This window comes from Lepisma saccharinum, chromosome 12 (assembly GCF_977018435.1).
Source record: "Lepisma saccharinum chromosome 12, izLepSacc3.1, whole genome shotgun sequence".
Lineage (NCBI taxonomy): Eukaryota > Metazoa > Arthropoda > Insecta > Zygentoma > Lepismatidae > Lepisma > Lepisma saccharinum.
Window position 1 is genome coordinate 51,963,550 of NC_139240.1, and position 27,291 is coordinate 51,990,840.

The 27,291-nt window shown below is 37.3% G+C and overlaps 1 protein-coding gene across 1 annotated transcript; it reads right to left on the reverse strand.

The window, feature by feature from the left end:
- Window positions 1–496: 496 nt before the first annotated feature.
- Window positions 497–14,945, reverse strand: LOC145996477 (cytochrome P450 6k1-like). The gene is made up of 5 exons (XM_083132967.1): window positions 14,847–14,945; window positions 8,644–9,623; window positions 5,810–6,031; window positions 3,524–3,775; window positions 497–936 (listed from the first exon to the last, which is right to left on the reverse strand). Exons 2-5 carry the CDS (start codon window positions 9,572–9,574, stop codon window positions 764–766), a joined length of 1,578 nt encoding a protein of 525 aa, XP_082989093.1. The 5' UTR covers window positions 9,575–9,623; window positions 14,847–14,945; the 3' UTR covers window positions 497–763.
- Window positions 14,946–27,291: the final 12,346 nt, after the last annotated feature.

The following is a 27,291-nucleotide window of genomic DNA, read 5'->3' on the forward strand; positions in this document are numbered from 1 at the left end:
CTCCCTCAAAAATAGGCGATAGTTAGGCTGGAAAGTTCAATGAACAAACCGATACCGTTTAACAATACTTCAATTCTTTCAACCGAAGATTAGATATTTGTGTCTAAATGCGTAGTTTACAGTTAATCTATGCATATTGTTAGGGAACGCATTTTACCACCTTGTACAGTGAATTTGAAAAGAAATACCTTTATCATCATAGTCTGGTCGATAGAAATGCATATCGCCATATGAAATCCGGTGAATTCGAGTAAAATTTGAATTGTGTGTATACACGTATTACGGTGTATATTCTAGAGGATGTACTTTTCAGCTATACGAAACATTGAGTACTTTAAAACTTATAGAAGTCCTTCAATCTATCTGATCAGGCTCCTGCAAGAAATGTGTTACAAAATAACGCATGTGCAACAATCCCACAAAAATATATGCTTAAAAGTTTATTTTAATGAAGCTTAGTAAATTGAGTTTAAATAGTTTATAATCAAGACATACATACGTATACTACCATTGCTTTTTATGTTGTAATATATTCATAATTTTCGTGTGCCCTCTATCAATGGCTCACTAAACTATTTTCTACACATTTTACAATGATGAATCATAGAGACATACGAAAGTTTGCCTCTGCACACTGAATTAAGGACCACAATTTTCTACCTCAGTATAGAACCTCGTGTCTTCTAAATGTTTAGTCTCTACAAAAGAAAATATTTCGAACTGTTTATGTTGTTGAAATCTTATATTTCCATTATCATGTTATTTAGACTTTCTCTTTTTTAATGTTCAACCAGATGCCACTGCTGTTTGGTGACGTCAGAAATGAACCAGGGTCATAACGTATTGGAATTTCCGTTTTGGAACATACTTCCACTTTGAAATCACGTAGAATGTACACCAATCCGGTTTTTGTGTTCAGAAGCCCAAAGCGACTACCTGCAATGAATACAAAACATAGTTGGAAAATCAAAATACAGTATGTCACAGTTGTATTGTGTTACTAAATAAATTACATGCGTAAAACACCATAGCTCTTCCGGCAAAGCCGCAAACTAAAGTGAACTGTAATTTGTTTTCTCCTCTCGCTCCCCCTTCGCTTCTGCCCCCGTGTTGCCATGTGTATAACTTTCCTCCTTTACCTCGTGTCATTGTATTCGCTCCATCACCTCTTTCATCCCCATCGTCGCGATGAACTCTAGTGTCATAAAAGCGACGGAAAATAACAAAGGAAAATAAATAAATAATAAACCAAAATATTATTTACACTCACTACGGAGATCTTATACAGGGTGTTCAGCCTAAAAGTATACCGTGGATTACAATTTTGTTAGTTGACGGCTGAACACCATGTACATGATTGGTTGAGTTTATTTTACTTCGCTTTTCTGCCACTTTTGGCTATCGCGAAGATGAGGATAAGTTTTAGCTTCAAAAGTATATGAGTGTATCTAATGTGTGCAAGAACAAATCACTTGTCATGTAATAACTAAAGGAATGTGAAGTGTAATTCTATATTGTTTTAGCAGTGACGTGCACTGAGGAGTAGCTAGTCTAGCAGTGATAGATCAATCAATCTCACATCTCGAATTATATTCAAATCACAATATTTATTGTCTTGTTAAAGCCACAGTTCGTATGCAACACTTTCTTTTCCACGCGATTCTCGTCCATCGGTGCGATCCGCAGGCAAAGCTGACTGGATACCCTAGCTCGCTCTTCTTCCGCCAGACCAGTTTCCAGGTAGAAACGGCCGGCCCAAGGAAAAGGAAGATTTCTACCTCTACCTTCCTTGGCCCCTCGCCCCCCGCTGCAATGGTTGAAAGCCCAGGCGTTCAGGGCCCCTAGTCTATCTCCTATAGGACAGATAGGGGATTGGTTTCTCATAGATTTTTTGTAAATCCTCTAAAGAATTCAGGGTAAAATTTTCTGCAGTACTTATGTTCTCTGTATTTACACAACCTTTTACACGTTGTACAATATGTATGTATAATATGGATGTAGTTTTATTATTTATGAAATGGGAACGTGTTATGTGCAGACAATAATGTTATGCTTTCTTTCTTTTTTTTAAAATTATGGAATATATAATGATTAAATTACAAATATGTGCTCAGGCTCTCTCTCACTCTCGTTTTAGTAGTGTTTTTTTTTTTAAATATACTACTCTTGGCCTCTAAGAGTCATAAATACGGATGTATTTATTTGGGCAAGAGAACGCGTGTTCATATTGTTGTTGGTTTTGTTTATTTTACTTCGCTTTTCTGCCACATTTGGTTATCGCAAAAATGAGGATGAGTATGATATTATGAAATCGATGAACAATCCAGGCCAGGATTCGAACCCGTGATGAGTGTGCATTCTTATGTGTTGTACTCTGCAGTGAATAATGAAATAATTTGGAACGAAAAATGTATCTCAGAACTCAAAAAGCCAAATTAATATTATTGAAGAAACTACAAAAAAGTGTGTTTTGTTACCTGTTTTGTTTCTGTGCATAAAATATCAACAAACCGTGGGGTAGTGGTTATCACAGCGCGCTACGACAACAGGAGTTCTGGTTCGAACCCCGTCCTGGGCATGGGTGTTCTTTGTGTTTATCCCTGCATTAATTTTATCGCATCATCTTCGCAATTAACCAAATGTGACAACAAAGCGACGCTAAGTAACAAAAATGAAATCAAATCATTGATTGATTGCTCGATTTGGTTTATTTTACTTCGCTTTTCCGCCACTTTTGGCTATTCGCGAAGATGATACGATAAAATTGATGAATTGCAAGGGACACACACAAAGAATACCCATGGTCAAGCTGAGATTCGAACCCAGGATCTCTGGCTTAGTAGTCAAATCGTTTTTTATTTCGAATGTGGGTGGGGGTTACGTGTACTTTCTTTTAGTACTCATTCATCATTTTGCATATCTTTTCCTGTTATTGACATTCTTTTTTTAGGAATACTGATCCCTAAAGGGGGGGGTGTAACCCACACGCCACTGAGTACGCCACTGACTGCTACCCCAAGTGTCGACGTCACCGCACGTCACTGTGTTTTAGAGTCCCGGGTTCGAATCCTGGCCTGGGCATGGATGTTTGTGAGTGTCCATTCATCAATTTCATCATGTCACCACTCATCCCAATCTTCGCAAATTAGCCATAAGTGACACAAAAAGCGAAGTAAAATAAAGCAAATAATAAAAAAGTAAAAGCACTTACCTTCTGGCCTATACACTAGAGAAAGGCAAATTACTTCTATTTACCCATTTATTTGTAACTGAATGTCAACAATCTGATTACAGTAAATAATTAATATTGTAGATTATGCTTAGCGTTCACATACCTGATTGCAAGCTCACGTCAAACTTTATTCAACTTTAAATATGTCTGTTAAATCGAAATATTCCGGATCTATATCAAACAGTAAAGCAGATTAAGATAAAATGGATTGAAGTCTACCTAATTAGCTCCATCTATGAGAACAAATATCGTTACACAAAAGAAGTCCGTCAACTACATATCTTGACTTACCAATGCACATCCTAGGTCCATCTCCGAAGGGGATATAAGCGCAGTTGGGCCTTGACAATTTATTGTCCTCACTGAACCGTCCGGGATCATATTTTTCGGGATCAGGATAATAACGTGGGTCATAGTGGATGCCAGATATTGAAATGAATATCGTCATTCCTTTCTCGATTGTATGTGGAGAATTTGGAATCTTGTAGTCTTTGGTGCATGTTCTGTCCACATATGCGAGTGGAGGATACTTCCTTAGAGTTTCTGAAATTAAATATTAAGCAAATAAGTGAGCATACAAACCATTGTGGAAATTTACAAGACGTTCCAGGTTAATTCCCCTACCAGACCCAAAATATCTAACAACAAGGAATGATTTTGCCAACACCCCTATCACACACATAATAAAATAGTCGCATCTGTAACAAATATTTCGTGATGTCAGTACATGTTCGTAGTTTTTCACGTTATAAGTACAATCACTGTAAACATATTATGAAACAGCCAGTATGTAGCTACAGTGCAACATTGATTGTTCGTTTTTCAAGCTACCAATTCAAGAAAACTTACAATGTCGGAAAATGTGAGACCATGGAAAGTTTTGTAACAGTTTGGTTCATTGAGACAGTAGCGGCTCGTGCCTAAAATAACAGGTGAAGAAGTACATTTATAGGCAATGAAAAACAAATAGTAAGTGTCAGTGGGCCCCACAAATTAAAACGTCTTTTTTGTCTTCATCCGTCCATCTAGAAAATGGTGTCTGCTACAAATTACACACTAAATCATTTACTGGGTTCATTGTACAAACCACAGCTCAACACATGAACACAACACACTATAGGAAACGCGAAACACACACGCGGAACAAGATCTCGCGAGAACGCAACGATTTTGCCACAACCACTGGATGCAATGTTTTCTGTCGACGAGAGAACTGCTGCACCTAGATGGCGACACCCCTTCAATTCCAACGCTAGGTGACGTCACCGTTGCCATGACAACCGGCTAAAGTCCTCCGCAACCTGGCGGCGTCTGCTCTTGGTTTGTTTATGCTACGACGAACTCTTCACGTGCGTAGCGCCGAGCGGCGTATTATTTCAGTATTATCTTGTGCGTTCTGGTGGGAAATAGTTTAATTTGAAAATGAAAAATGTCAATATTAATTTGAAAATTAGGTGAAAACATCTGCACTTGTTGCACTTGGCCAGCCGCCACTGCATTGAGACCGTCAAGAATAAGCATATAACATGGGGAAATGTAAAATACGGGAACGTAAAATCTGGGTTTCACTGTATACAGCTTATTATTAAGAAATATTTTAAAATATATTATGGGTTTGTTATTTATTGCCTAATTAAAAATGGAAGGTGTGAATTTAATATAAAATTTATCGTTTCGTTCTACATACATTAAACCCTTGCATATAACGAGAGAGGCTTTGTATCATAATTTCGTGTGTATTATTAACACTGATGTGTTTTTCCCAACATGCAATTCACAACGTAAGATTGCTTTGTGCTATTCAGTATTTGGTTCCTGTCACTATGTTTAAGTACACATGCGTGGTTTTGAAACCATTTGAAATGCAACTTTCACTTTCGACGTGCATCGAGCACGGGACCCCTTGATTGCCAGCCGATGGTTTTCCATTGTGTGTTTATTGACTAATTGATTTGGTTTATTTTACTTCGCTTTTCTGCCACTTTTGGAAACTAGCGTAGATGAGTGATGATATGTTAGAATTGATGAATGGACTCTGACAAAGAACAGTTATGCCCAGGACTGGATTCGAATCAGGCACCCCTGGTTGGCGTCGTATCGTGCTGTGCTAATCACTCCGCCACCGAGATCGGCGTTAATATACAATTTAATCTATATCCCGAGGCAGTGGCGGCGTATGGGTGCCAAACCCGGGGGAGGGACATGGTGCCAAATCTGGGGGGCAAATACAGTATATTTCCCTTTGTATACAAGGTTTAGAATAGTGCGGGGGTAAAAGTGGCGAAAAGTGGGGGGCAACTGTCCCTCCTCACCCCCCTAATCACCGCCACTGTCAAACTTTCCTAAATATATAATTCGAAGGTTTCTGCAAGCCTCTAGAAATTTGTGTGGGGCAGTGTCCCCCGGCCCTCTTAATGCCACCCCTGTCTCGTGCTGTTATTGTTTCACCCAGTAGTAAGAATGATACACTTATGTGAAAAAATAAAACCATGCATGCGATACATATAGGAGAAACTACAATGGACTGCAAGAGGCAAACGTAGGGAAAAATTTAACCCTGGGAATCGAAGCACATACCTGACACAACTTGATCCAAGTAGACCATTTCTTGCACACCCTCGTATGTAATCTTCCCGCCATGCTTTGCGAGGGTAGTGGCAATTTCCTGTCTCAGTCTTGTCTGGATTTCTGGCTTCAGGGCTAGTTCATAAAGCGTATAACTCAGTGCCAGTGAAGTGGTCTCGAAACCAGCCAGAAAGAAGGCCATTGCTTGGGCGAAATAGTCCTCAACGTCAAATTCTGAAAGAAAAATATATGTACGAGGGTTGTTCGAAAATTAAGGTGTACATGAAATTAACACACAAAGAGGTTGGATAAAAATGATGATTTCTATTTAAAAAATCGTTTTCTTCTGGTAAATGGCACTGAAATATTTGAACAGTTTGATTAAAGCAAATAAAAAAAAATATATGTAAACATTCTTTTTTCTCATTCTGATTGATTGATTGATTTAGTTTATTTTACTGCGCGTTTTGTGCCTCTTGGCTAATTTGCGAAGATGGGGATGAGTGATGAAATTATTAAATTGATGAATGGACATTCACAAACAACCAAGCCCGAGCGGGATTCGAACCCGGGACCCTTGGCGTCGCAGTGCTTTGTTCATTCTGATACTGTATACATGAACCTAATATGTTGAGTTTTTTAATGAAACTATAATAATGTCAGGAACTTTTATTTTTCTTCCAGTGGAAAAAAAACATTCTGGATGTACTATGTAATTGCAACTTAAAATATTTTTCGCAGTCTTTGTAGCTGAATGTTGGTAATTTTTTAATGATAGTTTGGAAAATATCAGCTGCCATGTTTATTTGCAGGTTAATAATAATGACACTATTTATGTTTTAATAAGATTAGTATTTTGTACCTAGGTATATTATTTTACACTAAAGTTTTGTTATTTTTGCCTGAAAAATTATTGAATTTCAAATCAATAGAAATTTAATGTATTTACAGTTTACTTAGTACATTTACTTTTCGTATGAGCTTCACCTCATCAGTACATATAGTTTGTTTTCTTTCTTTTTCTTTTTTAGAGCCTAATAAACACCATTAAATGATTACTAAATTAATATACTTTCATCAAAAGTGAGTCTGATATCTACAAAACCCTTATGTACATTATTCTGTAAAATTTATTTAAATTGATTTAAGTCTGTGACTTTTTTAAAACAAAAATCACCTGATTTAAATTAATCCAAATTCACACAAAATATTATTATGAGAAATTATGAAACTGAGAAGAATATGTTGGTCTTTGTATTCAAAAACGAACAACAGAAGATTAGAACGACTCAGAACATGATTTTCAAAACTTTAAACTAACTCTCATGCGTGTCCTCCCGTTTCGCCTTGTTGCCTTTTCACCTCCTCCAATAAAATTTCAAATGATTTATGTGACACGAACTATCTAAGGCGAAACGGGACATCCTGTTTCGCCTTACACACAAAAAATTTCCCACCTGGGAATATTATCGACTTGAAGGGTAATTCATAATGGGAGCGCAGAGCTTGTGATGTTGCCTACCTTGGCTCCCATTGTCCTGTAGGTTAGGTTAGGTTAGGTTAGAGTAGGTTAGAGTAGGTTAGGTTAGGTTAGAGTAGAGTAGGTTAGGTTAGGTCAGAGTAGGTTAGGTTAGGTTAGAGTAGGTTAGGTTAGGTTATGTTAATAATACATTACTAATAATGACCCTTCATGTCGATAATATTCCCTGGTGGGACATTTTTTGTGTGTAAGGCGAGACAGGATAAGTCGAAATGGGATGTCCCGTTTCGCCTCAGAAAGTTCGAGTCACATAAATCACGCGAAATTGTATTGCGGGGTGAAAACGCAATAAGGCGAAACGGACCGTAGTCCTTTCGTGATGTATGTTACCAATACAGGAGTTCCGAGTTCGAATCCTGTCCTGGGCATGGGTGTTCTCTGTGATTGTCCCTTCACCAATTTCATCATATCATCACTCATCCTCATCTTCGCGATTAGCCAAAAGTTGGGATGTAAATCAAGAATCGATATATTTTCCTCGGACTTTGCCTTTCGGTCATCTATTAGAAGAAATGTTTTTTTTAAAAATAATATCAAGGGGGTAGAGTCATAGAAACTTTTATTATTATTAGTAGTAGTAGTAGTAGTGCTATTAATTTTGCAGTTATTTTTATTATTATTACTTTCATTACAACTACTACTACTTCTTATGTTACTTTTTAAATTACACACATTTGTAATTTCCATATTCTGTATATCTAACTATATGCAATTTGCATAACTGTATAATCAGACAAAAAGCTTTTTTCTATAGTTCGATAATCAGTGTAAAATAGACTCTAAGCTTAAAACTATTTCAAATAATAATAAAAGTGGCGACAATTGGGTTCCAAAACTGGGGGGAGGGGGGCCAGGACAGTTTACTTTCCATTTGTAGATAAGGTTTAGCATAGTGCAGAGGCAAAAGTGGCAAAAAGTGGGGCAACTGCCTCCCCACGCGCCTCTTAATCGCCGCCAATTAATATTAATAAAAATAATAGTTGCTGTAACTTGGATCCTGTCACTGAAAACAATATTTTTTGTTATAAAATATCGCTACGATTTTACCACTTGAATTACATTAACTAATTCCAGAAATCTCAGGGGGGCAAGTGCCCACTCCCCCCCTGCGGGCGCCCTTGTTCATGTATATACTGGGGCGATTTGTGAAGAATTAAGTTATGTACGGATATCTTTACACGTTTTGCTAGCCTCAAAATTGTACCTAACCAGATGACATTAGTTGATATATCAACATCAATAGGAAGGTATACTGATAAAAAAATCACCAAACATACTTTTGTTTATGAAAACTAGTGTTACTTACGAGCATCTTCACCTTCTTTGTCACCCTGTTTCGTGTTGGAATTCTCGACCTTTTCGTGCCCTTCGTTTGACTTCGTATCAATGGACCTGATGAAATGATCCAGAAAGTCGTTGGTGACCACATTGTTACTCCTCCTGTAGCTCATAGCTTCATTCATGACGGTGACGAAGAAATTGGCGATGTTCGTGGGTATAAACTTCATCCTCAATTTCTCTATAGCTTTAGGGCAAAAGAACATCCCAATGTTGATGAAGGACTTCATGAAAGACGTTGAGAAGATTTGCTGACACGCCACTCTGAACTCGTCGTTGGGATTGGTCAGACACTTGGTGTCAACACCGAATGAGCATCTGGCTATGATCATTGTTGTGAACTGGGCCATGATGTCGTTGACGTCTTGCGGTTGCCCATTGGCTGTCTTGGACTCTAGATAGTCCATAAGATCTTCAGAGCACTCGCAGAAGATGTAGAACATCCTCTTCATCCTTCCGGAAGTAAAAGCTGGTGTCAGCTGCACCCTCATGTTCTTCCACGCCATTCCCTGGGTGCTGAAGATCATTTTAGAAGTCCAGGAGTCGATGTGTTCCTTAGCGTGAAAGTTCCTGTTGAAAAAATGGTCGAAGTCTTTCACCAGAATCGATTTGACCAAGTCGATATCCTTTATAAAAATGGCGGGTTTCTGGAAAAAATATACACCACTAAACCGTTTCTTTCCCAAAGCTTCATACAAGGATTTCAGTTGATCTCCTGGACTCAGCCTCATCAATGCAAGTTCCTTGAAGTTGCCGAACAAGAGACTCGGTTCGATGTGATCAAATCCTTTCCTTCTCCAGTATTGAAAAGTCCAGGTGAGGTATACATAGGAGATTAATACAGCGAAGATGCACGCTCCTATTACACCCAGGATCATATTCCCGCTGGTAAATATCATCTTTACGTTCAGGTTACCTCTTGAAGTACTTCCTTGAGCAAAATTATTTCTGCAAATGAAGAAAGAGGTTACCTAGTTAGTGATTATTAGGTTGAAGATTTGCTCTAAAATGTCTTTGCGTTCCTTAGAAAATTAAGGTTTTTAAGTTTAAAAACTGTCTCACGTCATTTCTCTGAGGATTTATTTATTTTAGTTATTTACTTTTATTTGGAATTACCCCTTTAAGCAGTTTTTCTCATATCTATGTACTGTACACAAACTTACATATTTCTTTTCTTGCCTTGTGTACATTATTATTAAACAACACTATTAATATAAAAATGTCTTACTAAATTGTTATGCCACATTTGCTAAAAAATTATAACAATATATATCCAACTGTAAGGTTAGCTTCTCAAATCAAAGATTACGCTGTAGAAGAGGAATTGCACAGTTTATAAGTGTTTTGTAGAATGTCTCTCTTTCCTGTGTGTATCTATTCCGCTCAAATATAATATGGTGTATATCTTCCTTACTGCCACATGTACAGTTTGGGATTTGTACAACCCGAATCTTTTGTACGATGACTTTTAGTAGATGTATGACATGACCTAATACGATTTAACAATACCATTACATTCCTTGTACCTTGAACTTTTGTAAACCAAGGCCTGATTCTATTCAAATTAGCTATCCTCTGATAAAAACTGCCCGCATTTTGAAATTCACTTTTGCACCATTCCGTCCAGTTTCCCTTCAACTTTTTCTTCACCCTCGGTAAAAAGTCCGTGTGCCATGTTTTCAGCTCCAACACAGGTTGAATTTCCCTAGCTTGTTTTGCATACAAATCTGCCATTTCATTTCCTAAATTTTGATAATGAGCTTTAACCCAGGTTAAATGAATTATCTTTCCTCTGTTCCTTAAATTCTGTAAAGTTTTTACACAGTTTACGATGCATGGAGAGCATTTAAATAATAAATGGACTGAATTGAATGAAATACACCTTTGGAATCCGTTAATATTAATATTTTTTCTTGCAATTTATATGTATAAATTAGTGCTTAGTAAATCGCATAAGCCTCAGCAGTAAAAATGGAAAAATCTTCCGGTAAATGTATCATAATTGATTTTATCTTCTGTACATCATAAACAACACATCCTATCTTTTGATCTCTGAGGATTTCTGGTATGGTTTTTTAGTTTCGTTTCTTTCTTTTGGTAGTTTTCGTCAATTTTATCACTTTGCGCTGTCGCATGTGTCACGATTAAAGATGGCTAAATGTTCTAACAAGCGAGACAAGATCTGAACTCACAGGTTTTTATTCTGTGACTTCGTTGATATGATTTTGCAAAGAAATGGTGTGCATCAAGGTTATTGTCCATGGTACTCCTACTCCCCAGAGTTGTACACCTCTTAGATCCTTGACCAAGACTGCCATATACCCGGCGGTTAGGGTCACGAAGAAGAAGAAGAAGAATCAAGGTGATTGAAAGGATAGGTGTATCCTAGTTCTTGTACAGTTATGAGAAATTGCTAGTTTAAAAACGGATGGCCAAAAAGGATAAATTTGGGTAATACGAGGGGGTATCAAAAAGTTTTGCCTGTTAAGGTATAATTTGATTAATGATGGAAAGATTGAAACAATGAACATACATATAGTTTGCCTTTACTCAAAGTTAGCCTTATACATATTTGCCATCACGTTCGATGCATTTGTGCTAACGTTTTATCCAGCCCTCAAAACCAGTTTGGAAAAATTCCACAAAGCACTCCCTGCCTCACAGTTTCAAAGCTGTTTAAAACCCTGTAGGACCTCGAATCTCATACCACGAAGCACAAACTTAGCTCAGACTTAAGTAGTTAAGTTCAAAGTGGGAGAAACCGAAAGTGTGGACATGACAAGGAGTGGCAGGCCATTAACGTCGTTGACCGACGACAACCGCCACAGGGATGATGAGCTCATTCGAGAGGATAGAAGCATCACCACCCAGGAAATTTCTGATGCAGTGCACATGTCCTATGGGTCAGCTTATGCAATGATTCAGAGTTTTAGCTAAGTCTCTGCGTCGTGGCATGAGATTCGATGACCTACAGGAGGTTAAAACAGCTCTAAACGGTGAGGCATTTGGAATTTTTCCAAACTGGTTTTGAGGGCTCGATAAAACGCTGGCACAAATGAATCGAACATGATGGGAACTATGTGTAAGGGTAACTCTGAGTAGAGGACACTAGAGGCAAACTACTATATGTATGTTCATTGTGTCAATCTTTCCAGTATTAAACAAATTATACCTCAACATGCAAAACTTTTTGATACCACCTCGTATATACGATCTTGTGACGTTGTATGATTTATTAAAGGGAATGTAATTGAATTTTACAGTATGGTGTATACATTGTGCACCTCTTCGTAGTAGCCAATCAGAGTGCACTGTAGTTGAGGGAAAATGCAACTGCAACAACAAATATTGCATAGCAACTGAATATGCTAGTTGAGGAAGGCGGGTTAGAAGGGGTAGAGTGCCCACTTAACTCTTTGATCCGAATTGTACTCTTTGTATAGTAGGATGTACAAGTACGTATTGCTAGGCAAATTGTCCCAGGTTTCATTAATTTTTCTCTTTCACCCTACGTGTTTTTATGTACGTTGATGTACAGCTTGCCAGTAGCTTGTTTAGCGTTTTGTTTCAATTCTTGAAGCTCTAATTGCGTAAAATAAAGATAATATACATGGTTATGGATAATTTGCTTGGTAATACTTATGTATCCCAGTGTACGTCCCTCAAATAATGATGCCGTTCCAAAAATCTCGTTTTTGGCAGCTAAACACTAACATTTTATCTTGACTACATTATCTCCCTATCCAAAAGAATTAAAACCACCGTGAACCTATTACACCAAATTGTTGAGTAATTATCTCACTTAATCTATGATCTCAGAAAATTTTATAAGAATGTGAAGACTCTTAAAATGAGTGCAAAACGATGAAACGAAGTATAGAGCTTATCTGTTCATGAATTGTACATGTTTTTATAAACATGTTAAAAATAGCCATAACGTTTTTAAAATATACATAATTACGTTGTGATTGTTTCTTTTTAATTGGTACTGTATAAGGGTGTGCAAATTTTATTTACAAAATTTAGAGATGTGTGGCCTGTTCTAAAATGGAATGACCCATATATAGATTATAATATGCCCATGCTCAACGCACAAAAATTCATGTGCATGGAGCTTGAACTTGGTACTCCCGAAAATCAAAACGGTTCCTTTGCTAGTGTTAATTGGTGCTCTAAAAAAATCATTTTGCTTCTTCATGTTCCACTTAACCTACAGAGTCGCACTGTAAAAGGTTGATGGACGATCTAACACCTTCAATTTCCGATACCATGCAAAATATCGTTTATAAAGATAGCCAATTTTAAAAGTATTAACGTCCATTACAATTTTAACCTAATTTATGTAATTTTAATGATTAAGTTTAAAGAAATATATATTTATGGTGTACGTAACCGTAATTTATAACCATTTACTATCTTTATGTACGTACGTATGCAAGTGAATGTTTTCTTAAAATACCTTGTAGTTACTTAACTGTACAATTTTAAGTTTTGCATTCTATATTTCGTATTTTGTATGTTATATATTGTGTGCTATATTCAGCGCGTTAAGGCTTATGTGTATGAGTATAATGTGTGTGTGTGTGTGTGTGTGTCTGTGAACATAATTATGTGAAATGACTAAATGTACCTTGTGTTTTATATAATAATGTATAATTTTATGTGTATGGTTGAGTGGAGCCTTAACTCCGCCATTTAAAACAAGGCGTTAATAAATAAATAAATAAATACTTTTAAAATATTCAAATGAAAATAAAAAACGGTTTCGTCCCAATTTTGTATACTAATAGACACCCTGTTAAATTTTAACGGAAGAATATACATTTTACGGTACATTCTAACAGTGTGCGGCTAGAGATTCTTACATTTGTTCCCCTTCCCACGGGCGTATGCAGATAGAGTCTGAAGGGGCTGCAGCCCCCTACGAAATTTTGAGCAAATCAACATTTTCAAACAAAAGCACTGAAGAACTCGGAGGTAAAAATAGTGTTGTAAATGCAAATTCCCCAAGAATTGCCATTTTTGAGAGTGGAAATTTCTAAATATATGTAATATCTTATGCGTATGCCGTCTCCCTAGAAAGCAGCTATGTACGAGGGCCATCCGGAAAGTAGTACCAGTTTTTTATTTTTTTTTAAAAAACTAACAAATATTTTTTGAAAAAACTTTGTAACTGTTAACAACAAACTTTAAACAATTTCTCTACATAGTAACGTGTGACGAGTTTTTGTAACCTAACTTCATATTCCTCTGCCGCCACTACATTGAGAAGTAGTGACCCTCATCAGTTCCTCATCCCTGTGAAATGTAAGGAAGCGAGGGACCCACCTTGAACAAATTTTCCCATACTTCAGATGATCTTTGACAATTTCATAAAGAATTGTTCGTGAAACATTAGGGAAATGTTCGCTGATTTCATCCAGTGTGACGCGCCGTTCGTTGTTGATGAATTCGTCAACTGAACTCAGCAGTTCGCTCGTAATGACAGACGGGCGACCTGAACGTTCATCATCATGGACTCATCAATAACATTGTCTCCATAAACCTCCTTTAATTGACGGTGAATATAACATGGTCGCACGTTCCTGGCGTTGAGAAATCTTATCACAGCCCTAACTTCACAAGTGGCGGCCTATTCAATTTTCTTGAACATTGTAAACACTCACAGAAACAAAAACTACAGTGACAGCGCTACGAAACTTTGGACACACTGAGCAGACAGCCAACTGAAGTCGTTTGACCTTGAGCGACGGCTAGTTGCGTCACAAGCGCTCCACACGGCGCGAACAGGTACTACTTTCCGGATGGCCCTCGTATTATTCACCTTAACAATTCCATCCCTCCCCGAAAAAGAATCCTGTGTACGCAAGTAACACCCCCCCATTATCTTTCTATTATAAGCCTCTCACAGAAACTGTAGTACTGAGAGTGAAACAAGCAAGAAAAAAACCTTAAACTAAAAACTAAACTGAAACAAACTAAAAAATAAATTTAAAATAATAAGACCGCTATTTTTTGTAGTGGGGCACCAAGATGTTTCCTCCAACTTTCTCTCATTTTGTTCATTTACCCCCTCCCCTCCCCTAGCTACAACTCCGACCTAACCTAACCTAACCTAACACAAAATAATTACAAGAGCAATGATTGTTAATATATCAATAATATATTTACCTTATTTGCTTTGTGAGTTTTCGACCTTGCACTTAGTAATAAAAAGATACAGCATTCACCACACGCTGAACAAGAAGAACTGATCATAAACGTGTTTACGCAATAGGCTTTGAACATATTTCCAGAAAGACAAAAAAAATATTTATATCTTTAATGACACAAGCGTTTCGTGACTACATTTTCCTCTTTTATTCTTTACCTTGTACTCTTTTTTTTCTGGTCAAGGACATTGTTGCCAACTATAGGGAAATTTCCCTACATACTCTCGTTTTGTTCCTCCCTCTCCCCAACATACAATATAGACTTAATAAGGGGGTCCCGGGTTCGAATCCCGGTCTGGGCATGGCTATTTGTGAGTGTGCATTCATCATATCATCACTCATCCCCATCTTCGCAAATTAGCCGAAGTGGCACAAAAAGCGAAGTAAAATAAAGCAAATCAATCAATATAGACATAATAGTTGACTGATTGAAATAGATTGCTTTACGTCACATTTCTGCCTCTTTTGGCTAGCCGCGACGATGAGTATGAATGATGATACGTGAGATGGATGAAGGAACGAAGTGAAGGAGGTCCTGGAGGATGGTATCTCACCCTAGCTAGCAGAAGTTTCACAGATCTTTCACTGCCACTATGTTAAACCACAGGAGCGTCCTCCAGCTAAAAAATTCCACCTCAAGCGTTGCTTATGAACATACAACACAGTTATTACAGAGGGTTATAGAGACTGAAGATGCAGGTACCAGAGCTTCGTTAGTCCGATAAATGCAGTCCAGGGTGCATAACGTGTAATAAGAGGTTAACATTGGGTGACTACAGAAAAAGGACATTCCTTACATCCCAATAGTTTAATCTTTTACTACAGAAATGTATTTTACTTGTAGTTTGAGGTTTGGTTTAAAAATATTACTCCTCTTCATTCCTAAATACTGTTGTTTTTCCTCTACCCTTCTACTGATTACTGGAGACCGGATTTTAAAGAGAAATATTTGACTCTAAAAAGGACAAAAAAGGGAAAATTTTTGCCAAAAAAGGGACATGAAAAAGGACTATATTTTATTTTATTTTAAATGAATAAACAATATATACCATTCATATATATAAAGGAACACATTAATTTTATTGCATTTTTTACTTCACTTCATAAGGTAAAGTAAAAAAAGCAAGAAATGTATTGCCTTCCTTTTTATATATGAATGGTATAGCTATATTGTTTTCATTTAAAATAATATTTTGAGTGGAGTGCAAATCTTCCTTGCAACAGCTTACCTAATTTACTGTAAAGTTAACATTATTATAAAAAAAAGTCACAATAAAAGTCTAAATTTAGCACAGACGTACACATTCAAGTTTTAACCCAACAGGCGTGCCGCTAACAATGCGTACTGCTTAAGCCGAGATCGCATTGTTGCAACAATCGCTGCAAATGTAATCCCAACACTAGTGGAGGGAAGGAAGGGTAGGAGGCGCCTGTTCTTGCTTTCCTTTAAGCTGCACTAAATAGACAATTGTTGAATGTTTGGTTTCTGGAAAATACAGTCGTACTAATTTTTTCATATTTTGTCAATAAAGGGGCCAAAGAAAATGTTTTTAGAAAAGGGAAAGAAGGAAATGTGGGCTTAAAAACTTGTCAATAAAGGGACCAGAAAGAAAAAATGTTTCATAAAAAGGGGGAGAAGGGAAAGTGGGCTGAAAGAGGAAAATAAGGGAAGTCAAAACCTTGTAGGAGTCGAATTACTTTCGGAACATTTCCAGCGGACTACGCGAGTCTGTCTAGCGAGCCTAGTGGGCGTGTAGATCCTGAGTAAGGGGCTTAGCGATAGATTCTGTGTTGAGATGACGTCAGCGGCTCGCTTCGTCGATTAGCTGCTTCGAAAGTTGTGACTCGTTCCGAAGCTTCAAACGCATAACAGCCAAAGATGTTACGGAAATAATCTTTCTCTAATTTTGTTCGTTGAAGATAATTGTCAACACTGTTGTTATTTATTCCATGAACCGTGTTGAAAAATAAAAAGAATGACTTTCCTTTAAAATCCGGTCTCAACTGATTACTGAGCCTCTCCGATGGCGTGGTGGCTAATGATTTCGCCTAGGATCCTGGCTTCGATCCCTTGTGGAGGTAAGTTACAGAGTGGTTCGGATTACACTTTCGGTTAGCACAGCGCGCTACAATGCGAAAGGTCTCGGGTTCGATTCCCGGCCTGGGCATGGGTGTACTTTGAGAGTGTCCATCAAATTCATCACATCATCACTCATCTTCGGGATGAGCTCAAAGAAGCAGAAGAGATAAGCAAAAAAAATGAATCAAATCAATTCATTGTTTCAGACCAAACAGGTTCTGGTGCCTCGGCCCACAATCCGTGTTATTATGTGTTTGTTTCTTACGTGTGCTGACATAAGGCGAGAACGAAATTAGAAATTTAGAAATCAATATGAAACAGTAAGGGGCATTCCTTGACAAAGAACCCCAGAATCTCAGTTTTAAAAATTAAATGCAATGCTGTAATTTTATTCTATCTTGAAATTCAACAATCTAAAATTTGGATAAAAATTCAAATATTATTCATTAAGTTAGAAAGTAGATGGTATTTTACAAATTGTTCGTTTATTTTAACTTTTTTATTCTTTTTGTTCTGTATTGTGTCGTATCCTTGACACCAAAGAACAATTAATTTATCTGTACTGTTCCATTTCCTCCCTCAACTTCACTAGAATATTTAAAGATCAATTACCTTCCCTCTATGTCTTAATTTACTTTTAATCATTTGAAAATTCACAGGAATTAAAGTTCTCATTAAATGAACAGACAATGTTTTATCTACACCACCCGTGACACAATATTGTTCACTTGTAGCCAGTGATGTGCCGTACACTATAAGTTTACGTCTACATGCGTTGTCTACACGTAATCTACGCCTAGATTACAAGGGTTGTGGTTTACATAGACTACGTAGACAATCTAAAGTGCATTAAAATTAATTTTCAAGGGTTTCATGAAAGGAAAGTGGCATTTTCAACTATGTTAGTTCCTAACGAACTGACAAGAATTCTATTTACAACAAAATGTCTCTCCTCTTCTATCATCAACTGTGGAAGAAGATAAATAGTATGCAAGAAAGACGACAGATGGCAGTCCTGAGGCAAAACTAGTCTTTTCCCCATAAAACACTAGAATATTTTATGTTAGGTTTTTTCCAAGGTGAGAAATTGTTCGAATTTGGAAGGAAGAGCATGAAAAATTCTCCTCACACATCAGCAACTGATACGCAGTATAATTTTGTTTTACTTTCACGGCGCCCTTTGCTAAGTTATCACCTTTCGCCATGTTGTTTACATAGATTACGTCATCTACGTGTATAAAATAGTCTATGTGTAGAATGTAGACTATCCTTGTTTACACGTAGACGCACATCACTGCTGTACCTATAAATCTAGGAAAGTACGTATTTCAAATAAAGTTACGTTTTACCAACAACATTTAGTTTCAAATTTCATTTCACAGAACCTGTAAGAAAAATGTTGCTTAATTATCTGTAGAATAGCTACTTTAATGACGAAAATGTCTGTGTGTTCTGTGACAGTGAAATACCCCGTAAACATACTATGTACAGAACATATGGTGACATTTTTACGCTTGACGTTTGCAACACATGCGAAGATAATATGTACGGCGTAAACATGCGATCCGTTTTTCTTTCCAAACGTTTAAATTATTTCACAACATCTAATTTTGGGGATAAGCGTCATGTCATTAGCAAAATCGCATGTCATTATTAGCAAACAGGAATTCTGCCCGAGTGGCCAACTTGAAAAGACGGCCGTTTCTATTGCGATGTGAAGAGAACGTCACGAAATGTGGAAAATTGATGTTTATCAAGCAAGCAACAGATTCATGGAAACATTAGCATTTGAAACCAGGTTTCAGGCTTCCGACAAGAGAAAGTCCTTTGGTGGATTCTCGTGAAGTGAAAGAGACAGACTTCCATGCTGTCATTACAGAGTGGCACGAAGCTACCAAATATAGTAATTTCAGATAATGCACTTTGTCACGCAACGTCTTCCGTATATCCTTCACTTGCTCTTTAGGATATCCATATACTCTCAGATCAGTGGCGTGCCCTGGATTTTCTAAAGAGGGTTACGTATACTTTTTTTTTAATAGTCATTCCTTATTTTTGCCATCTTTTCGCGCACTTGACGTTCTTTTCTTAGGAATGCTGGGTCAAAAGAGAGATTATGCCCCCCACCAAACCCCCTCCCTTGGACACGCCACTCATCTGAGATTTACAAACATAAATAGCACATTAGCATTTATGATTGATTGATTCATTTGGTATTTTACGTCCACTTTATGCACAGTAAGGCTAATCTGGACTGTTTAAAGTGGGATTCGAACTACTATGTACCTCGACCGGGAATCGAACCCAGGACCCCTTGATTACAAGGCGACGACGCTACCACTGCGCCATCGGGGAGGCCCACATTTATGTCAGCCCCATTTGTGTTTTCATTTAAATAATGTTCTTTGGTTAAAATAGCGTGCCATAATTATGATAATGTTTATAATTTGATTGCATACAACACCTGTACTTCAAACTAATCAACAAAATCTCTGATTCTTTTGAGACCTCAGAGAAATGTTGGTTAGAGGCCCCGCATCCCGACTATTGCCTGCCTGCCCTGGCCGTTTATTTCTATTTAATGTCTGCTGCAATTGTTTTTCATTAATTCACATAAAAAAGGAAGTGAAGTGAATTGTGTTCCTTTTTTACTGTCCAGGAGCCGTTTAATTAATGTTTTTTTTTATTTACTTATTGACGCGAGCGAAATATACGGCAGCACTCGACGAGTTTGCAATTTTATTTGATTTAATTCCACCATACGCCGACAGATGGCATGGGGAAAAATACGCAGTGATTCATATCAGAATAAACAAAAGAAAAAGGGATGATTCAACCTCAATATGATATATGTACAGTGTCTCTCAAAAGTTTTAGGACAACGACATTTTAAACTAGGCAACCCAATTTACACAAGCCGTTGGTGGGTTGCGTGCAGAGTTAGGCTCAATTTCAGGGTTGCCACATGCACAATAGATATTTATAAAATACGCGAAAGAAATATAAACAATTATTATTGTATAAAATTATTAAAAATATCACTATTATATCGCAAATGACAAAATTCTTTCTGATAGAAAAAAATAAGTTTTCTAGTATTTCATCGCTGATGAGTCTACAGTAAGGAAAAGAGGTGAGAGGAAACGAAGGAGAGGATAAAGAGAAAGCGAAAGGAGAAGAGGAAAAGTAGAGGAGAGAAGAAAGAGAGGATAGACGAGGAGAGGAGATGTAGTGAAGAGAATGGAAAAAGATTCGAGGAGAGATGAGGAAAAAAGAACAAAGAAGAGAAAAGAGGAGGAAAACGAGAGGAGAGGAGAGGAGGAGACGAGAAGAGGGAAGTGGAGAGTAGAGTAAAGCAGAGAAAAAGAGAAGAAAAAGAGAGTGCAGTGGAGTCGGAAATCTAAGACAGGAAAGGAGATAAGAGGAGTGGAGAAGAGTGGGATGGAGATAAGATGCGAGAAAAGTAGGGAAGGCGATATGAGATAAAAGCAGAACAGAAAGAGGGGAGAGAAGAAGGAGAAGGAACTAGAGAGAAGAGGTAGTTGCAGAAAATATCGTCTGAGCGTCAAGAATGGATGCATTGGTCAAATTATCGACATGAAACATTCAATAACATTTTGAAATGTATTTGAGAATATATTAGATCGGTGCGAAATGCCTTTTGGCTGAGTTCAGAGCAAATTAAAATCTTCCATGTAAGATCTTTGATTTTACCTGCAATTACACCACTAAAAAAATGAACGTAATTTTTAATATTTATAAGAATTATTCAATTTTTCTCTACTTCTCGGTTCGTTGAAATTGAGATTTTGTAATTCAATATTTCCCCTCCCCCCATCGTTAATTCCAAACTGATTCATTCCGTTTCACACGGCGTGGACAATGAACACAATGGGATATGTCTAAAACTTACGAAAATTTTCTGCCACCGGAAGGGTTCGAACCTACGACCATCAAACTGACAAACCTGAACGGTAGCCACTACCCTACAAGCTTTCCTTCCTTAAACCAGGTAGAAGAACCGCTACACTACGCCTTTACCTTCGAATGAAACAACATTTTTTTTTTAAGTATTCTGTTCCTTTAATATTGTAAATGTCGTTTGGTATACGTGTAGTTGAACTTTTACTTTAATTTTGATTTCCTTTCTTGTAGTATAACCGATATCTTCGAGAATTAATTTTCGAAGTGATTAAAAACGAGAATATTGGTAGTTGTGAAAATGCGAGTTATTTCTTCTAACTTATTATTGTGATTAGACATTATTAATGGAAAATATCTAGAGGTTGAACATTACAGGACGATGTTCTTTTCCTGTGATACTGTAACAGACAAAATGCTTGTTTACTGATGCAAGTCTTGTGTCCAGAACAGTCTTATGAAATGTATTTGCTGTTGCGTAAGGTAACACGAAATAATTACACCGTGTGCGAACTACCAAATCTGTGCAACGTTATACGTAAACAGGTGGAAAATTTTATTCATAAAATCATGTCACATTTGACAGTATTAGTCAAGAGAGACTCGTGGGACACTGTGTTAAGGTGCTGGACTAAATCCTTCTAATTTTTCTTCCTCGAAGAACAACAATTTCTAAGGAAGAGCAGCAGTGATGTAAAAAAGTTAAAAGTAAAGTTCTCCCCTGTGCATAGCACCACGCCATGAAGGCGTATAGGGGGTGTGGGGGTAACGCCCAACACTTTCTTGATCCGGTCGTTGTTGGGGGTGATGTGATCAGCATGATCTTTCTTATTTCTTTTAAATACTTACACTTTCCTTTAATTGGGTTAAAAATAAATAAGAATATTGCTTGTATTTCTGTCATTGACGTAGACCAGAGAGAGAGACAGACAGACAGATATTACAAAATAGTTCAAATAGTGCGAGCGCCATTAAAAAGTCATGATAATTCTATGTTGCGTACTTAGAATTATTCATACAATAAAGAACATGTCTAATTATGAGTTAACAAAAAAACAATAATAAAGAGACATTTTCGCATCAAGATTGCAGTTCGAAAAAGTCGGGACAGGGATTGAAAGTAACGCACTGTCCTGACTAAATCGGTGAATCGGACGTCTGCTAGCCTTGCATCAATGATTATAAAACTAAAACCACCCAATATTGCAGCTTGAAGACTTTTGCGCAAGAAACAGATTCATTTATGCAAGAGCAAAATTGAAATTTTTACACATTTCAAAAATCGACGATGTTATTTTCGTATTTATTTATTTATAGGTTCACATTTAAATATTTTAGGGTTCGAGGGGGTAGCATGGCCCACATGGCCACTCCCCTGGATACTGACCTTACGTAGACAGTGAAAGAGAAATTTTGGAGAATCTTTCTATTAAATTTAGTATTTACATTCACCTTATGCTCAGATAGATTAAACCGTTTATTGACAATCGTGAACTTTTCGTTTAATAGATACTATTTGGTTTTAGACGACGGGAGAACATTGGTCGAATTTCCTTTCTTGCTCTTTTGAGAGAATATATACTTCTACAATAGCAATCGCGTTCGGAAACCGTGAAAAAATGACTTGGTTTTCAAAGGCAGACAAGCTTGGTAGTCTAGCTTGCTCGCGATCAAAGTGACTCACTCACGCTATTCAAGGCCGCTTCTTATCGCAAAACACTGGTTCGATGCACAGTGTCTGCACCCAGCACGTTACAAGTGACCAGAGTCCAATTTTAAAGAGAAGCTGAAGAATGGTAGATTTCATCAGAGGCGGCTAGGTAGGCACCAGCTCAACATGCAATACTTTAAGTGATAATTCCTGACAAACAAAAAACCGTATTGAATAATTATTGGGATAGTAATACGTGTATCCGCTCCTTTTTAACAATGTAAGCTCGAAGACAATCTGTATTCCATTTATTTATATTGGCAACTTGGTCAACCGGAGGTTATTTTATCGCCTTCGATGATCGAATTGTCTGATCGATTATTTTTTGTTTACCCAGGAACATGCCCCATAGGAGATTTCCGAGACCGGGTTACGCTACTCACTCGTAGCTCCCCAATTTCCTCACGATGGTGGGTTGCCACCGGTCCTATACACAGGCCGAGAACCTAGAGAGTGAGCATAGGCGGACTCGAATCCATGCCGTCCTGCAGTCGGAGTCCAAAGCACAGCTCCTTTGACCGCACGGTCACGGAGGAGGACTTTTCTTATCTTACCTTTGGATAATCGCGACGATGAGGATGAATAATGAATAGAAAAATAAAGAAGGTCACGCACAAAGTAGAGGACGATCTTCAACCTCTTGGGATGACGAGTTCAAGCCCTAAATATGAGGATTTCAACCTTAGACGACCTCAATTTCAAAATTATAAACAAAATGCTTACTTACACTAAACTTCTCATCAAGGCCAAAATAGTTTGTAACTGTGAAACTACCCCTGAATACAAATTGACATTTTTTTCCATGTGAGTAAGAATTCAATGTGTGGCATACAGACATAGATGATACCTTTTGAGAAACAATTAACTGTACCCTGTCCCAGCATCTCTGGAGCAAAGCCACGCATAGCGGAAGAGAAGTGGGGAGAGGGGATCGAGTGGACAGAGCGAATCAGTGCACGCTGCTGGGAAGGCTGGTAACTGCAGTGGTTTTCCTCCCTCCACGCAATCCCATTCCTCTCACGTGTTCATCGCTGCTCAGATACTTTTTTTCGTTCACCTTCTCCAGAGATAAGTGGGACAGTGTAGTTCGCATACATGTAGCAAGTAAAGAAACTTATCCCAGAATGAAAATTCCACGTAGTTTTAAAACGTTTGTTTAAGCAATGAATGACTGGAAACGGATCACACATAATTCCCTTGCCAAAATCTAGTGGTCGAAAATTAATTTCAAGACATTTCATATCTATTCACCATATTCCAAGTTATAAGGAACTATTTCGTAGATGTTCATGAAACTGTTATAAAATTACAAATAAAATATATTCACAAGCTTAGATATACTAATACGAAGAAAGAAATTCAGAGTTAAATTTCAAATGCATGTGTATAAAGTAATTCTAGAAGTACAGAGCTATATCTGAGTATTTAACTTCTTTTTTGCAGATAACGTTACAATATTGAGGCGACAGAATAATTAGGAACTGTAGCTCCAAGAAAACAAAGGGCGTAGTGTATTGGTTAGAGTTCTTGAAAGCATTGCGGTCCCACGTTCGATCTTCCATACTAGATGTTCCTTAAAAAAGAATCCCTTCCATTAAACAAGAGCATGGTAACATTATTTGTAATAGCAGTATATAGTCGCTACATTGTTCTGCATATGAAATTTATAAAGAAAAAATAAACAAATAAATGAATTGACATACGTTCAACGGGATATTTTTATATATAAGATCGTGAATTATGATACTCTAACGATAATTGTGTACTGCTTCAAAGACATTGACAAATATTAATGAAATAACTATTTATATGTGTGGCAATTCAGGACATGCTAATTTTACCCCTTTTCCCACTTGAGTTCAATGCAAGGATACCTCCGCAAATATCGAATTAAAAGTTCTCACCATGCGCAATTCTCCATTAAATGTTTTCGCCGAGTCTTACTACTTTCGTTTTCTTTGTTACAAACAATACTTGTTTACACGTTACATGCAGGAGAGTTACATCTACATTTCACATTGGTCAGCTCCTTTTACCTTGCTTAAGGAGCGAAAGCTTGTAGGGTAGTGGCTACCGTTCAGGTTTGTCAGTTTGATGGTCGTAGGTTCGAACCCTTCCGGTGGCAGAAAATTTTCGTAAGTTTTAGACATATCCCATTGTGTTCATTGTCCACGCCGTGTGAAACGGAATGAATCAGTTTGGAATTAACGATGGGGGGAGGGGAAATATTGAATTACAAAATCTCAATTTCAACGAACCGAGAAGTAGAGAAAAATTGAATAATTCTTATAAATATTAAAAATTACGTTCATTTTTTTAGTGGTGTAATTGCAGGTAAAATCAAAGATCTTACATGGAAGATTTTAATTTGCTCTGAACTCAGCCAAAAGGCATTTCGCACCGATCTAATATATTCTCAAATACATTTCAAAATGTTATTGAATGTTTCATGTCGATAATTTGACCAATGCATCCATTCTTGACGCTCAGACGATATTTTCTGCAACTACCTCTTCTCTCCAGTTCCTTCTCCTTCTTCTCTCCCCTCTTTCTGTTCTGCTTTTATCTCATATCGCCTTCCCTACTTTTCTCGCATCTTATCTCCATCCCACTCTTCTCCACTCCTCTTATCTCCTTTCCTGTCTTAGATTTCCGACTCCACTGCACTCTCTTTTTCTTCTCTTTTTCTCTGCTTTACTCTACTCTCCACTTCCCTCTTCTCGTCTCCTCCTCTCCTCTCCTCTCCTCTCGTTTTCCTCCTCTTTTCTCTTCTTTGTTCTTTTTTCCTCATCTCTCCTCGAATCTTTTTCCATTCTCCTCACTACATCTCCTCTCCTCGTCTATCCTCTCTTTCTTCTCTCCTCTACTTTTCCTCTTCTCCTTTCGCTTTCTCTTTATCCTCTCCTTCGTTTCCTCTCACCTCCTTTCCTTACTGTAGACTCATCAGCGATGAAATACTAGAAAACCTATTTTTTTCTTTCAGAAAGAATTTTGTCATTTGCGATATAATAGTGATATTTTTAATAATTTTATACAATAATAATTGTTTATATTTCTTTCGCGTATTTTATAAATATCTATTGTGCATGTGGCAACCCTGAAATTGAGCCTAACTCTGCACGCAACCCACCAACGGCTTGTGTAAATTGGGTTGCCTAGTTTAAAATGTCGTTGTCCTAAAACTTTTGAGAGACACTGTACAACACCATGTGGATTCTCTCTAGGTAATGCATTATGCGAGCAATATGTTAACAAACCAAATGAACTTTTTTTGTCGTGCTGGAAGACTACGCTGGAAGGAAACTACAATACCTGTGAGCATGAGCGTCCGCAGGAGGGGACCAGGGGGGTTGGCAATTGCCCCCCCTCCTGAAATGTCTTAAAGTTAATGTAATTGGAATGGTGAAATTGTAGACATATTTTATTACAAAAAGTATTGTTTTCTGTGACTCTGTAAGTTACAGCAACTATTATAATTACACTGATGAACAAATTCAAACTTTTTTTTGCTCCTTTGAACGAAAATAGGTGATTATTTATAATTCGACCCCGCTGAATCCAAATCTGAAAGTAGAAATGCTGTATCACCTATCGTTTTCCCTGGATTTTCATATTTTGTTTTTAATAAAAATTTAATTCCCTTTGTAATAATACATCGAAATTTGAAATTATTTTTGTTTGTTTGCTCATAAAATAAGATTTAAATATTGAAGTGAATAACTATGAAATATAAAAAAATAAAAAAATATATATAGGACCGATTTTGACTGTTCAATTAAGAAATTTCATACAAAAAAAAAAGGGAAAACACATTTTTACTCAAATTTTCAAAATTTCTTTCTTGAACTCTGCCGTTTGTAACTGCCACCAGAAACCTCTTCCTTGAGGTTCCAACAGTAGTCTGCTAACATGTTCTGTACCGATTTTCCTGCATATCGTTTCTCCATGACAGAAATATCCTGGTGAACTCTCTCGCCGCATTCGTCACTAACCGCGCCCAAGTTAGGGGGGGGGGGGGGAAAGTCCAAATGCGAAGGTAAAAAGTGAATTTTCATGGACATTTGATGGAAAATCAATACATTTGTAGTAACAGTTGACAAACTAGTTGCAGAACTGGAAAGAATGGCAGATGTATACCACAAACTTGAAATCCTCTTTAGTTTCCTCGATAATTAAAAAAAAACTTTTTCTTCGGAAGACGTGAGAGAAAATGCTGAAAATTACAATGTTACATATGGGTTAATTGAATAATATGTGCACTTGCAAGAATTGTTGACTTGACTGAAGTCAAGTATGAAGTGAATTTAGCTCCTGACTATGTAAAACGTATTCGTGAAAAAATTAAACGGTACATTTCCCAAAGCTTGAGAATTTTTGTGAGCATTGTACCATCAAATGCCAGTGGAGAGCGTTCGTTCAGCGTTCTAAAAAGAATTACAACTGTCCCTGAAATTCAGCGACGAATAGCAGACTTTCTAGTTTGGCATCCTTCACAGCGAATGCTGATTTCCTGCCAGAAATTGACTTTGAGTCTCTCATTCATCAGTTGGCTGCCTTGTAAACCAGAAGGAAACCGTTGTGGGGGAGCGTTCTCTTGTTAAATCTAAGTGTGTTTAATTGAAGTTTAATGAATAATTTTTAATCAGATGTGTCTATACTTTAAAATTTATAAGTGTTATTAATGCAGATCCT